At 52.3% G+C, this 14,521-nt stretch overlaps 1 protein-coding gene across 8 annotated transcripts in view; it reads left to right on the top strand.

Moving 5' to 3' along the window:
- LOC110484498 (axonemal central pair apparatus protein HYDIN-like) overlaps positions 1 to 14,521 on the top strand; it is a 74,329-nt gene that overhangs the window by 40,029 nt on the left and 19,779 nt on the right. For 7 of the 8 annotated variants that reach the window (XM_085589160.1, XM_085589158.1, XM_085589157.1 and 4 more), the window contains 18 exons: positions 686 to 814; positions 1,696 to 1,873; positions 2,291 to 2,511; positions 3,220 to 3,353; positions 4,299 to 4,435; positions 5,092 to 5,213; positions 5,301 to 5,492; positions 5,855 to 6,007; positions 7,042 to 7,281; positions 7,539 to 7,725; positions 8,186 to 8,341; positions 8,640 to 8,813; positions 9,909 to 10,036; positions 10,470 to 10,598; positions 10,886 to 11,090; positions 11,544 to 11,685; positions 12,921 to 13,773; positions 14,241 to 14,399. In XM_085589160.1, coding sequence (XP_085445286.1) covers positions 686 to 814; positions 1,696 to 1,873; positions 2,291 to 2,511; positions 3,220 to 3,353; positions 4,299 to 4,435; positions 5,092 to 5,213; positions 5,301 to 5,492; positions 5,855 to 6,007; positions 7,042 to 7,281; positions 7,539 to 7,725; positions 8,186 to 8,341; positions 8,640 to 8,813; positions 9,909 to 10,036; positions 10,470 to 10,598; positions 10,886 to 11,090; positions 11,544 to 11,685; positions 12,921 to 13,773; positions 14,241 to 14,399 — 3,639 coding nt within the window. The remainder of the gene's footprint in view (positions 1 to 685; positions 815 to 1,695; positions 1,874 to 2,290; positions 2,512 to 3,219; positions 3,354 to 4,298; positions 4,436 to 5,091; positions 5,214 to 5,300; positions 5,493 to 5,854; positions 6,008 to 7,041; positions 7,282 to 7,538; positions 7,726 to 8,185; positions 8,342 to 8,639; positions 8,814 to 9,908; positions 10,037 to 10,469; positions 10,599 to 10,885; positions 11,091 to 11,543; positions 11,686 to 12,920; positions 13,774 to 14,240; positions 14,400 to 14,521) is intronic. The other variant, XM_085589159.1, reaches the window with a different exon arrangement.

Genomic DNA, 14,521 nt, shown 5'->3' with positions numbered 1-14,521 from the left:
ACCCTCTCCAAAACGTTGGGAGTGCCTCTTTTTCAGGGTACCAAAACTGCCTCCTGGGGCAGGCAGGGTCCCAGGGGAGTGCTCTGAGGGGTGTCCCTGAGAGATCCCTCTGCTGATCCATGCCTAAAGCCTGACCTCCAAGGAGATGCTCTTGTCTAAAGCTCTTGCTTAATCCACACAACAATCCAGGGAAGAAGTTGGGCTTCCAGTCACTACAGTTGGAGGGACTGTCCCAGAATAATTCCCACTTCACTCTTTTTCAGTTGAAAGCCCACAGATATTTACAGCTGCTGGCCCTGTCTGTGTTGCCCTGTGTGACTCCCTTGTTGTATGTAGGTTGCTTGCCAATACTTGCATGCAGGTGTCTTTTCTCCTGCAATGCCTCAGTGCTGTCTCTGTTTCTCCTGGCTGTTGGTGACCCCTCAGAGTGCAGAGGGCCCGTGTCCCCCGGTTCATTTATTGCTGCCCCTCACACGGTTGTTACCACACCGCTGTGTGCTGCCAGAGCTCCCTGGTCCTGTGCAAGTGCCCTGTGTCTGGGGGTTCCCCGGGTTCCCAAGTGCCCTTATCTCCTCCCTGGTCCCTGCTCCCATGATGTGTCTGCTTCCAAGCCCAGGAGAGAGGAAGGAGATTCCCAGCAGCAGGCCTGGGTCTGTAACTTCCTGCTCCTGTGCCTTCTCTCCAGATGTTTAATGAAATTCATCACAGCACAGTCACCCTGTGGAACACTAGCAAAATTGAATTCAACTGGGTGCTAAAGCCCAGCGCTGCAGCCCAGCGTCTGCCTGGTGTGTTTCTGGTCAACCCCACCACTGTAAGTAGCACAAGTGACTGACCCCAGCCCTGTGCCAGGTGGCCCAGGATAGTGTTAAAGGGAAGAAAAAAAGGGGAGGGGGTGGAAGGGGGAAAAAAGTCGGCAGGGAAAACCCCAAACCCAGCCATGAGAGAGACAGGGCTGTAAGGAATTTCTGCTGGGGGCAGAGCAGGTCAAACAAGGGCTCTCCTGATCGACTCCCCCATGGCCTTGGCTGGTGGGTGGCTCTGCTGTCAGAGGCAGACACCAGCAGGAGGCACAAGTGTGTTGGTCACTGTCCTGTCCTGCTGTAAGGGGAGTAGAGGAGAATTCTTTTTGATCGATTTCTCAGACAAACAAAAAGGCACAAAACCAGCAAGTATTGTATCTGAAAACTGTTTATTGATAAAGAAAGGGCATGGTACTGACCAGAGTGGGGATAGGAAAGAGAACAGAGAGAGAAAAGGGAAATGGAGACAATAAACAGAGGACAGGGACAGAGCGATACCGCCAGAATGCTGGGCCACTCTGTCGGGTCCTGTTCGGCAGGTGGAGCATGTGCAGTTGTCCTAGTCCTGGTCATTTGTTACTTTTCAACACATTCAACAGTTTCCATTTCTTCATTGGTTACTGCAACAACTCTTCACCAACATTGGTATCACAACACAACATTCTCATTAAAAGAACTCTAAACTTCAGCAAAACTTCTTTTACAGAAGTCAACATTATAAAACACATAGCATTTAACAACTGTGAAAGCCAACATTGCAATATGTTTATCACAAAGGTGATGTGGTCTGATGGTTTCTTCTAGATGAGAACCTGTCTCCTCAGCCTGTCTGTCCCTTGATTCCCCATCAAACACTCTGATGCATTCCCTCCCTCTTCTCTTGTCCCTGCAGGGCTCCATTGCACCTGGCAAGAAGCAAGTGCTGAAATTCTCTTACATGCCAGGATTACCAGGAGCCTTCATCAGGACTTACCAGCTTAAAGTGGGTCACCTGGACCCAGAAAATATCTTCCTGAAAGGAGAAGCATCCTTTCCCATGATCAGTGTGAACCTGCCCTGGAACATCAAAGGTGGGCACTGCCTGTCTGCCCCCAGGAAGGGCTCCTCTGGTTTTGTTCCCTATCATATGCCCATAGGGCAGTTCATGCTCACCTCCACCAAGCCTGAAGGGTTGCAGGACTCCCAGACCAACTCAAGCCCTCTGGTTGCTTCATGAGTCTTGAGCAGAGGATGCCGTGTGGGCTTTGTCCCCGGAACCATCCTGCAGAGCTTGCCAGCACATCTGGCAGGGTCCTGAAGGATGATAGCTAGACTGAAGGGCTTGGGAAAGCTGTAAGAGAGGCTGGCAGGGCTTCTGGCAGGGCTGGATTTGTGTGACATTGCAGGGGATGGGATTCAGAGAGGAACAGCAGCATCCACTGCTTCCCAGCTTAAATGGGACTGGCACTTTGCTCACACTTCTCTTTGTGGATGTTTTCTTCCTTCAGAAAATGAAAAATATGAGAAGACACTGAAACGGCTCATAACACACCAGCAAATATTCAATCAGTGGAATAAATCAGTTGTTCGGAAGAAGACTCGGAGGCCAAAGACTAAGACCTTGAAGTCTCAGACCCTGAAAACTCAGACCACTGAGAGTCAGACCTTGAAGACTCAGAATCCAAAGACTCAGGACCTGAAGCCCCACATCCCTCGCTCTGGCACTGTAGTAAGAGCAGCTGCAGCCCCTCCCCATGTCACCTGAGCCCCTTGCACCCCACAGCAGCTTCCCAGTGCCCTGATGATATCTGGGACCTCCCTGCCCACCTAGATCGTTGTGTCACCTCAGCATTACCCCTAGGGCTGCCACTCTGGTCATGGTCTCTTTTGGGGCTACAGCAGCTTCCTGGCTACTCCAGGGACAGATCCTGAAAGCCATACTCCAGGGATGGAGTTGATGGTGCTTTGAAGGAGATGCAGGTCATTGCTGGGGAGTTTGTTGGTCCCAGCCCAAGCCCTGCCAGATTTACAGACCAAACAGCAGCTGCCTGATTGCACCCTGGGGCTGTGCTGGCAGTGCTCATCTCCAGGAGGCACCAGCTTGTCCCAGTTCCCTTTCAAAACAGTTTTTGTCCAAGCTGCCTTGGTACTGGCTGGGAGCAGGCAAGTATCTGGAGCTCTGGAATGTTCCTGGCTTGTCTGTCTGCCTGGTCAGATCAGCTTTGCTAACAGTGTCTGGGCAGGCAGAGATGCTGGAGTTGCGTCCCTGGAGATGAGGTCCTGGCTAAGAGAGCAGGAGGTGTCACAGACACTGAGCAGCCAGACAGGAGGACCCCACACCCCCTCTCAACGAGAGCAGCGTGGGATCCTTTCTCAGGTGCAAGCTGGGCCTTGGGAAGGACCTTTGCTAACCAGCCACTGTCTTCCCTTTCCTCAGTCAAACTCTCAGATGCAGATAAAGATGATGAGGATGCTGATAGAGAAGCCTTTTCTGGAGCTGCAGAAAGCGCTTCCATCCCATCCCCCGAAGAGCAGGTTCCCTGACGAGGAGCTGTGCCAGAGTCTTGGCAAGTGAGTAGGGCCTTCCAGCCCCATCTCCAGGTGTTCCCGTGGGAAACACCCAGCCATGTCCCCTTCTCCTTGTGTCCTTGTGTCTGCAGAGCTGGGAATAGCCTGGACTTCAGAAAGGGTCTGGTCCCAGTGGCTGTGACATGCTACATGGGAGCAGCAGAGTGTCCTCCCTTCCCCAGCACCACGCTGAGCTTTGGACTGCTCAGCTCCCCACAGGTGTTGGGGTTCTGTCCCTAGAGCTGGGGGACCCAGTGCAGACCTTCAAGCCCTTCCAGACAGCATAAATTCTGTCCCTGCTGACTAGCTCTGAAAGAGACAGCTCCCAGCTGATGTTGTGGTTCCAACTAACAGAGCACACTATACAAAAGGAGAAGGGAACTGCACATGTCAGCAAATCCTTTAAAACCCAAAATCAGATGGCTTGAATCCTGGTGGGGTGGCAGGGCTTATCCAGGTAACTTGGTCCATCCCTTTGCACCATCATGATGCAGCACAAGCACGAGAGGGGCTTCAATTCAGGAAGAAGATGCTGTGCAGAACAGATCATGTGGTCTGGTTGCAGAGCAGTGAAGACTTCCTGCGCGGCAAACCTTATTCCTAGCCCGCAAAGCAATTTCAAGCTCAGGCTGTACACCAGGCTAGGCAGTTCCACTGAGACCAGTGGAGGCCAAGTGGATTCACCTATACTGGCTTTTCATGGCAGAGGAGCTATGGCCAATGTCCATTTTAAGCTAATTTTATTTCCAGGTACCATTAGTAGCTCCACTCCTCCTGACTTCCCAAAGTCATTGCCAGGTGGTCAGGCCATGGGTTTCATGGACTTGAGCTGAGTTTTTACAGCAGTGAATAAAGAAATAGCCTCTGCATTTGTATCCTCTGTACACTTGGACAAGTAGCCATGCTTAAGGACGGTGGTTTAAGGACTGTCCTTACTCCTCCTTGCAGAGCTGAGCTGTTTGAGTATGTCCTGGACATGGGCCCTGTCCTTAAGGGTCACACTGAGAGAAGCACTCTGGAGATCACCAACCCTGGGCAGATCTATGTGTCCTTCCAGGTCGATGTATCTGTCCTGCAGAACACAGGTAAGCAGTGCTGGAGACACTTCTGTGGCCTTGAAGGATGTGTCTCAGACAGATTATCTTAAGCCACTGAACCTGGGGAGGTTTCTGAGCTTTATCTTCTCAGTGGCCCTGCTGGGAGCTTTCGAGGCAGAACTCTCCTGGCCAGCCATGCCCAGGGAGCTGGTCTGCCTGTGACTGCCCTAATGCTCCTGTGCAGGGGCCAGATGGACTCATCGCCCTGGTCACCTCTCAGCATCTTCTGCCCTTGGCTCCCACGAGCAGCAAGTTTTGGGCACTCTGTGGGCTAGTTTTGCCAACCAGTGGGGTCTGCTGTGTTTTGGAAGTGCTTTGTTTGGAGTTCACACTGTCACAGCACTTGAATTCAGCCTTTACTGAGGAAGCAGCCTGTGAGATCCTCAGGTGGATCAAAAGAGGCTTCCAAAAGAGGCCTTGAGGCAAGGCTGCACTTCCATCACACAGTGGCTCACTGTGTCTGAGGGGTGTTCAGGTGCACTCTTAAGTTTTTGTTCAGGTCACAGCACAGTGTGGGGCTTTCCCTAGACCTCTCAGCCAGGACATCTGTAAGGCCCTAACGTGCTTATACACATTTTGTGTTTTCTGCGTACCTCAGCTGCTTTGTTGCTTCATCTGTTTGTTTTTTGCTTCATCTGTTCAAGGTTTCAGTGTGGACCTGGGCCTGATGAGGAGCCTGCCCCCCAGCCACACCGTGGTGCTTGAAGTGCGCTTTGAAAGTGCCCACCAGTCACCGGGTGACATGGATGCGGTGCTGCCCATAGAGGTACCACAGCTCTTGGGGCAGCCAGCAGGCTGGGCACAGCAGCAGATGTCGCCTGCACCCTCCACTGAATTCTCTTTCCTTCTCCAGGTGACAAATGGCCCCACATATTACATCCGCCTCCATGCCACCGTGTCTGAACAGTCGCTGGAACTCTCCAAGAACAGACTGCACTTCTCTGACACCCTCATTGGGCAGTGCCAGGTTGAGACCATTCGACTCTACAACTGGTTCCGAGCACCCTGCAAATGGTTCATTACTGCCACCAAGCCTGTTCGGAAGGTAAAGCACAGGCAACACTGAACACGTAACCTCTTGGTTGGGTTGTCTTTGTGAGACTCTTGCCCTTTCTGCTCCTGTGGCTGCCTGAGCACTTGGGTCTACGTGTTTGAGGAAGCTTCTGAGGGTCTGGATCCAGGCTGGTTTGCCTGGACCTGTTCCATTAGCTGATGCTTTGCTTTTTAGCCATCTTCGCCCATTCCTCCTCCTCTGAAGACAGTAGTTCCCTATCTGCCTGCCCTGTCTCCAGCTCTGGGCTTTGGGGCCACACTTGGTTTGGCTGTGTGTCTCCTGTGGGTGCTCTCAGCACCATATCAGTGTCTCAGAGCATGAGGAGACCTCACACGGTTGGTTTCTGTGCCCAGATCAATCACCTCAAATACACAACACCAGCCGTACGTCAGAAGCGGCGGGTGCTGGAGGATGAGCCCTGTCCCTTTGAAGTGACGCCCTCCAAAGGAACCCTTGGTGCAGGAAAGTGGCAGAACTTGCAAGTCCAGTTTACACCCAAGAAGGAGGTGAGATTGGCAGGTGTCAGCCCAGGAAGCCTGTCTGGCAATCTGGAAATGAGGGCTTGGTGCAGAGGGTGTGGTGTGAGCTCTGCCTTCACAGGGAGCTTTCTGCAAGGTCTTTACTCTGTGTGGCTCAGTTCACCCCACAGAGCACTCCCATGAGATGTGCTTTGAAATGCCCACAGGGACCTTGCACAGAGAGCGCCAGGGCTCTGAGGCTGCCTCTCAGCATATGGGGGGATGTGCCCAACTCCCCTCAGCCTCCCCCTTGCCTGGCTGTATTTGCAGCTGCAACACTCAGTACAGAGCAGCTGCCCACTCGCAGAGGATAATCCTGGAATGGCCAGTCTAGGCTCATCCTGCTGCAGGACTGACAGACAAAACAGCCACCACACACCTTCCTGGGCATGGTGGGACAGTCTCCTGTAGTGGTGTGCTGCCAGCAGTCCCTGGGGCTCTGGCCTGCCTGCACACTCCCAAAAGTAGTTTGCCTGTGGCCGCTGGGTCTCAGAAACTGGCAGTGTGTACCAGCATGGACACAAGTGCTTCTGTGCCCACCAACATCCTAGGGATCTTTTAATTGCTCAAGAGATGTAACCATCTTGTGTCTGGCTTTGACCAGAGCCAAACACTAAGCAGACAAGATGACCCTTATTTGTGGCCAGCGAGAGCTGATTTGCCTCTCTCCTGGAACTGGGGTTTGCTTGATGCAGCAGTGCCAGGACAGTGTCTGGACACTGTAACCCTGAGGGCCCTTCCCATGAGCATTGCACTTCTGCATGACTAGGTGAAAATGCCTGACAGTCCATTGTACATGCACCTGCTACCAAATACCCAGTTACAGTGCACACCAGGATTCATCCCAGTTACTCAGACCCAGACTACTACAGATGCTGTAGTCCCTAGGAGAAGTAAATATCTGGTTTCCATTCACCTTGGAGGGACTGATAACACCCTGACCTTGGGGCAAGCATTGTTATATTTAGGGTCCTGTCACTTGGGACTTCATGGATGAGTTTTCTGCACTTTCCTCTTTTCAGAGGTCTTACAAGAATGAGCTGAAGCTTAACATTTGTGGGAGCAGCAAACACTTAAAGCTGCACCTCTCAGGACAAGGTCTGGAGCCACGGTTGAAGTTCAGCCCTCGAGCACTAAAGATGGGATGGATGCTGGTGGACAGCGATGGGGTGGAGGCCACAGTGGTGGTGAAGAACCCATGCAACTTCCCCATTGAGTTTTACTCCCTGGATTTTGATGAGCAGTACCTTGAGGAGGAGAAGGTGAGAAGGCAGGTCTGGCCCCCATGTGCATGCTGCCCAAGCTTCACAGCACTCCAGCATTCCCAGGCTTGTGCCAGGGAGATGGAGGCAATCGCCAGGGCAAAGCCAACTGTGCTGACATGCTCTGGGAGAACCTAAACTAAATAGTTCATGTCATTGGGAGGAAGGGAGGAGACAGAAAATGGGTTTGTTGAGTCTGTGTAATGAAAGGCAAGCAAAGGAGTGTTGTGTATGGTTTCTCTTCCCTACATACACAGATCCTGCGGGTGGCAGTGGGGTCCGAGTATCAAAATAACTTTTTTATGCCTCCACGTGCCGTGGGTGAGACACTGCCCCCAGAGGTGCTGGAGGACTATGAAGCACGGAGGATGCTGAATGCTCAACAGGCAAATCTGAAGGCCAGAGCTGAGGCTGAGGCTGAAGCCATGGGCAAGGCAGCACCAGGTCAGAAAAACAGTGAGGGTTTGGCGGTGTCTGTTTTGACTGTGGTCACAGTGGGACTCCAGCCCATACACCCTGAACTCTCCTGTCACCTTGCTCTCCAGCATGCTTTTAGCAGCTGCCTGTTTCCCAGCTTGGTGAAGGAGCTCTTGGCTGAAGGGCTGTGGCATCCTCTACCAACCCTGAGTGTAGCCAAAGCAAGCTCCTATCTGCCTGCTATAAATTGGGGAAATAATCAGGATATTCCCTAGTGTCCCTTAGCCACAAAGACTAGGACTGGATGAGTTCCTCAGCCAGTAGGGCCAGGTCTAATATCACTATATTTGCACTTTCCTAGCAACAAAAGAACAAGCTCATCTTGCTTTCACCAAGTTTCCTTTCCTGGGATCTGAGGGGATGGGGAGGATGGTGAGGATCAAAGGTAGGCAGGAGGCTGACTTTTCCCCCTGGTTTTGCACTGCAGCACATCACGGGACTCTCACATTCTGTCCTGAGTCCATGGTGAAAGGCACTGGCAATCCTGTCTCTCGGGCTGTCATGCGCCACCTGAGCATTGATGCATCTTCAGAGAGGCAGCCCAGAGGGATTGTTGTCATCATCCATGGGCCACCCCGGGCAGGTACGTCAGCTGCAGCCCAGGGCTGCAGGGAGAGGGCGGGCAGGAGGAATGTATCCTGGTGGGCCATGGTGCTTAAGGCAAAGTCCTCAGCTGAACAGGAGGTGGAGATGATCCTCTTGGCTCTAGAATTCAGAGCTTGTACCCACGCTCTAGCTGCCTCCCCCATGGCCTCCTCTGGAGGAGCACTTGCTTTCTCACTGCCCTTTTAACTTTGAAATCTTGTTGGAGATTTTTCCATGGCCTGTCCCTGCAATGCTTCCTGTGCCAGTGTCACCAAGCATCCTCCTCTCTCTCTCAGGAAAGACAGAGATAGCAGCAGGCCTGTGTCAGTACTATGATGCTGCTTACATATCCATTGACACCGTGGTGAAAGAGGCCATGGCCAACAATGGGAGCCCAGCAGGACTCAGTGCCCGGGAGCTCTGCACCAACGCTGCCATGGAGCCAAAAGGCAACGATGAAGATAATGGTGGTAAGGACCCAGAGCCAGTGCTTGAGAAACCCACCACAACTGTCCACTTCTGCTTACTCAGAGGAGTAGATTTTAAGTCCTTGGGTCTCTTAGGGAACATGGCTGAAGTGCATCACTGGCTTACCTAAAAAAAGAAAAAGAAATCAATTTTAAGGGCTCAGTCAGAGGTTCTTTTATAGCCCCCTTTGCTGCCATTCTGGGTACATGTTCGTTTTTCTAGGGGTGGTGAAGCACGACTGTCTCTTTCCCAAATACTTTATATTTCCTCAAAGCTGAATTGAGTTTGCTCCTCATGGGCAGCAGGCAGAACTGCTGCTCACTTGAACAAGGAAAAAGCCTTCTGAAGTGGCTCATTAAGCACAAAAGGACTGACTATGAGTGTAACCTTGCAAAGGAGAGGAAGGGAAGGACAGCCTCGCAGAGGAATTTCCAATGAGAGACATGCTCCAGATGAGCTCTTTTCTCCAGAGATTTACCCATGCCCACTGTCAGGTGACAGCTCCTGCATGCTGGGCTGTTCTATCTGTGAGACTGGAGACTTTCATGAAACTTCCTGGGCACTTGGTACCCTGAGCTCTGCAGGGTGAGGCCAGACCTGGCTCGGTGCAGGGGGAAATTTTGCTTTGCTCAGTTTTGAACCTGGCTGGGCTGGGAGCTGGTGGAAGGAAGAAGAGTCTGGGTCCCAGCTGGGCTTTTCCCGTAGGAGGATTTAGCTTCAGTGGAGACAGGTGATGCAAGTGGGGCAGGGCTGCAGGTCTCCCCAGGAGAATGAAGGATGGGTGCAGAGTATGGGAACAATGCTCCTGGAGGCCAAATCTTTGGCTTGATCCGCAGGGGAACTGCTGTGCAAGCAGCATCACCTGTGTGCACAGTTGTTAGGAGGGACACAGTGCTGGCTTTCAAATCAAGTATGGGATGGTGTGCTTTGCCATGATGCTAAGAGAAGAAGGGAGGAGCTGCTTCTGGGAAACAGTGCTCCCAGTGCCCAGCAGGCTGGAGAAAAAGGACAATGTTCCTTCCCAGGGTTGTGCCCATTGCAGTGAAAGGTGCCTGCTTGCTTTCAAAGCCCCTCTGAACCATCTGCCCCCTCTGCAGGTAAAAAGCCTCAGCTGAAGAATAAACAAGCCTCTGGGGAAAAAAACAATAAGAAGGATGCCAAAGACAAGACCCCTTCCGCACAAAAGAAGGAGCCATCCAGCAAACCCAACATAAAGGACACCAAGGTAAACATGATCTGCCCTGTTTGATGCCCAGTACCTTTGCATTGTCTTTGAGATGAGCAGGGGCTGCTTACAGTGGAGGCTCTGTGCCAGCCACGGCCTGGTAGGTGGGTCCATAGTGCCACGACTTGGGCTGGGAATGTGCTCTGGCAGACAGCTCCACTGCTTCTCAATGGTTTACTGGCAAAGTGCAGTCCTGGCTAGTGTGGTTGCAGGCAGTGAACAAAGTGCTGGGAGGCTGCCTGGGGGCTTGCAAGCTTGGGTGTCTGCTGGCCAAGGGATGGGCCCTCCAGGACCATCCCCTGGAGCCCCCAGCCTGCACTGCAGGGCTGTTCTAGTTTCCACTAGGGAGGAACCCCAGCTCCAAGCCCAGCAGTGGGAGTTGTTCAGGGCTTTCCACTGTGGTTTCTTTTCCTTACAATGGTCCACATTGCAGTTCACAGTTTCCACTGCTCCTGCGCCGCAGCAGCTGAACATCACCAGCAGTGGTGGGGAAGAGCTGAACTGCTTGAGCTGTGTGCTGCCCGAGGACCTGCTGGTGGACATCCTCAGTGAGAGGCTGGAGGTGTGTGGAGTGGGGGAAAAGGAGACATTGCTGCTCTGGAGAGACAGCACTGGGATACAACTCGGAGAGGAGGAGGAGGAGGAGGATGCTGCTGGAGGATCCTGGACTGTGTGCAGGGAGCCCTGGGGGAAGCTGCAGCTGCCCTTAGTTGGCAGAGCCTAAGGACAGATCCAAGCTGCTCTTAGCTGCTGCACTTGGAACAAGGATGGCTGGTGACATCTGGGTTTATGGTGCAGCTGCGAGTCCCCTGTGTGCAATGGCTGACTTACTCTTCCCTGTATTCACAGTGTAAAGACTGCTACAAGGGAGTGGTCTTTGATGGCTTGGAGACCCTCTTTGCAAGCAGCCTGGAATCTTCTCTGCTCTGTGTACTCAGAGCTGTCAAAAATCGTTGTCATATCTTCATGGTGAACCTGCATCAGGATTATGCTTCTTGGCAAGCCAGGGATGAAGCTAAAAGAAAGAGGAAGGAAGATGAAAGAGAGAAGGAAGGTGAGCTATCTCCATCCCTCTCAAATCTTCTCTCTCAAGCCCTCAGCCTTATCTCTGTGTGTCTGGGCTTGCAGCAGAGCTTGTAAGAAATGTTTTTATTAATCGTTCCACCTTCTGCCGCAGTGTAACCAGCACTCATCTTAGAGTTGCAGGAGACCAGAGGTTTTAGGACTCACCTTAATCTCTAACATTAAAGCTTGGGCACAAGTGCAAGCTACTGTAGCTCAGTGACAAACAGCTCTCCTCAGTCTGGGTGCACTTAAGCCAGGCAAAGCCCAGGACCTCACTGCCTGGCCATAGCTTGGGGAATTGAATTTTGGAGCAGGGATATGATCTCCCCAATATCTGGTACGATAGGCTGGGTCAGGAGAAGCTGTGAATCCTTGCAGCTGACCCAGAGCACCCAGCTCTGCTTGCAGTCACTCATGGTTTCTCCTCTGGTTTGTGCTAAAGTGCTGCAGCGGGAAAAAGCTATTCAGAGGTACATAGAACGTATCTTGCAAATGGATGAGGACGAGTTTAATGCCCTCCCTGAGGAGAAGAAAGCAGAACTGGATAAAATGTTAGTGGAAAAGAAGTGCATACAGAGGGTGAGGTGAGTAAGCCTTCCATATGTTACTGCTCTTCCATGGCTTATTGTCCCTGGAGGGCTTGCCTGCTCCAAGGACTCTGAGCTCAGAGGTGTTGGATAGCAAAGGCCAGAAGCAACACAGCGATGGCCACTCTTCGCTCCCTGCCTCCCAAGAGTGGAAGGACCTTCTTCTGTTGAGAAGAAGTTCCTTCTTCTTTATTTTAGTGGTGAGCCGTCCTGGCTTAGATGCTGCCTGCAGGGATCTGGGCTCTGGGCTTGCCTTGGCACTGCCTGCAGAAGTGTCTTTAAGTCCATGATGTTGATTTGCACCTTCCTCATCATCTCCCTTCACCAAAACAGTGGGATTGTGGTGTGGGTAGGTGTGGGGCACAGACCAAACCTTGGTTTGGGTCCTGGTCCTGCCACAGATGAAGTCCTTGCAATGCTGATCTGCCAGGGTTCTCCTTATGGTGGGACACCACCCATAAAAGCTCACATCCTTTAGGCTCCCCTTCTGCTGCAGCAGTAGGCAAGCACAGGGGAAGCTCTGCTCCAGCAAGGCAGCCCAGCTCAGGCAAAGCGTGGAGCTGGGAGTGGAGGCTGCTTGAAGCAAGCCTGTGTATCAGGACTTCCTTCAGCCCAGGCTGAAGTTGGTTTCATGGGGAGGAGATGGACGAGGCTGCTTCAAATCATTTCCATGGCAGACAGCACTGGTTTGCGTGGTCACAGCTGGTTCCAGCAGGAAACCTGGCTGACAAGAGCCTGTCTTGCAGGAGAGGGGTTCCTGCAGCCTTTGCTTTCTGCTAGGATTGTTCTCATTAAGAGCAACCCAGGGAGAAGGGGGCTGAATGAGCTGAGTAAGAATTGTAGGAGAGTGAAGCAGATGTTAGCAATCTGTGTTCTGCTTTAAACTGGGAAATCAAGAGACAAAGGGCGTTTTCAGGCATCAGCACAGAGAGCTGGTGGATCAGCCTTTGGCAGTGGGCTGGAGGTGTCTGGGTGTGCCTTAAAAGGAGGTTGCACAGTCAAGACCTTATGATGGCAAGGCTTAGGTTTGGCTGGTCCTGGAGGTCCCCTTCCACCAATCCCCTCACTTGGGATGTTCCCAGCCTCTGTGGGTTGAGGAAGATTCATTGAAATGGTCTCACAGTTCTGCCTGGCCTTGGGGTCAAGGAATGAAGTGCAGGGCCAGCCAGGACTAGCGAGCCCAAACTTCTGGTGGTGACTCTCAGTGATGTTTCCTATTTTGTTTGCTGAAGGGAGCTGAAGTGGCTGGCTCAAAAGCTTGAGGAAGAGGCAAAAGCCTTAGAGGAGGAACTGAGGCAGAAGGAGGAAGAGAGGCGGAAAGAGGAAGAGAGGCAGAAGAAGGAAAAGAAGGGTGTCTCTGTGGGGAAGCAACCTCCACAACCAGACAAGGGGCAAACCAAACCCACAGAGAAGATGGGAACCAAGGCCCCAGAGGGGAAGGAAACCAAACTCTCAAACAAGAAGGAAACCGAGCCCTCAGAAATGGAGGAAAGCAAAATCCCAGAAATGAAGGAAACCAAATCCCCTGAGAGGAAGGAAACCAAATCCCCTGAGGAGGAGGAAATCAAAGCCCCAGAGAAGAAGGAAACCAAAATCCTAGAGATGAAGAGAGACAAAATCCCAGAGAAGTTGAAATACAAAGCCCCTGAGAAGGGGGAACCCAAAGCCCCTGAGAAGGGGGAAACTGAAATCCCAGAGGACCCATCTCAGATGGAGAACTTGATCCTGAGGTTTCAGATCTATGAGTCATCACAGCAGAACGTCGCAGAGGTTTTGTCTTGCTGGGACAGGGTTCAGGGTACCATGCAGTTACCTGTGATCCAAAAGGAAAACAAGTCCCAGTCTTCAGCTGGAAACAAAGGTCAGAAGACCAATAAGCCTCAGGAAAAGTTGGAGAAGCCTGAACAAAGAAGTGGAGACCAAAGGAGTCGTCAGTCATCTCAGCAGGAGATGCAAAGTGAAGTTGCAGAGGGGGCAGTCAGAGATGAGCATATCGGGGTGCCATGCCTGGACATCCAGGTCTCAGATCCAAAGGCCATGATCAGGGAGATCCTGAGGGATGGGAAGCTGCCAACAGAAGACGAGGTAACACCCTGCAAGGCTCAGATCTTGAGCTTGTCATGGTCTTGGGCCCTGGAGCATTGTGTGATAATGGCACAGAGCCTTGTCCAGGCCTCTGATGATGTTCCACAATGGCTCTGTACCATCTGTGTGGATGGGGAGGTTATCACCATCCCTCAGATGGGCAGGAAGTGGGAGTGCTCTGTGTACAAGTGTCCCATCTGTTCAGAGTTTCCCAGCCTGGAAATCATAAACGGCCCCAGGACAGGGCAGCTCACAGCCATTGTTTTCTTCAGCTGAGTCACTTGGGAGAGGTTTCTCTCCCGGTCCTGCTTGGAGCTCTTGACTCTGCTCACCCCACTGGGCATAACAAAGCACTTGTACTTCATGTAAATTGAAAACCCCGTTGTCAAAAGCTCAGTGCCTTCAAAGAAGGAGTTGTGGGCATGAAGGTGACACAAGTATAAAGAAGATTTTCCCTTCTGTTTTAGATGCTGCAACATCTGGGACTGTGTCCCGACGGCCCTCCCCTTGCCCCTGCTGCTGTGCTCTCCATAGTCGAGTACCCAGAGGAGCGGCTGGGCCCTGCAGAGCATGTGGAGCCCTTCACCATTGTGGCACCAGAAGGTGCTGCTGTGGAAGACAATCTGGTGGGTGCTCCAATGGTGCCAGAGCAGGGACCAGGCTAGATGGGGACATGGGGACAGGTTGGATGGAAAAGGATCATGGTGGAGAGGTAGTGAAGATGTGATGGGGCCCTGTGTCTGCAGGT

The sequence above is a fragment of the Lonchura striata genome, chromosome 11, assembly GCF_050655825.1.
Source record: "Lonchura striata isolate lonStrDom1 chromosome 11, ASM5065582v1, whole genome shotgun sequence".
Taxonomy (NCBI): Eukaryota; Metazoa; Chordata; class Aves; order Passeriformes; family Estrildidae; genus Lonchura; species Lonchura striata.
The sequence above is the reverse complement of the archived record's forward strand: the minus strand, read 5'-3'. Positions and strand labels throughout refer to the sequence as shown.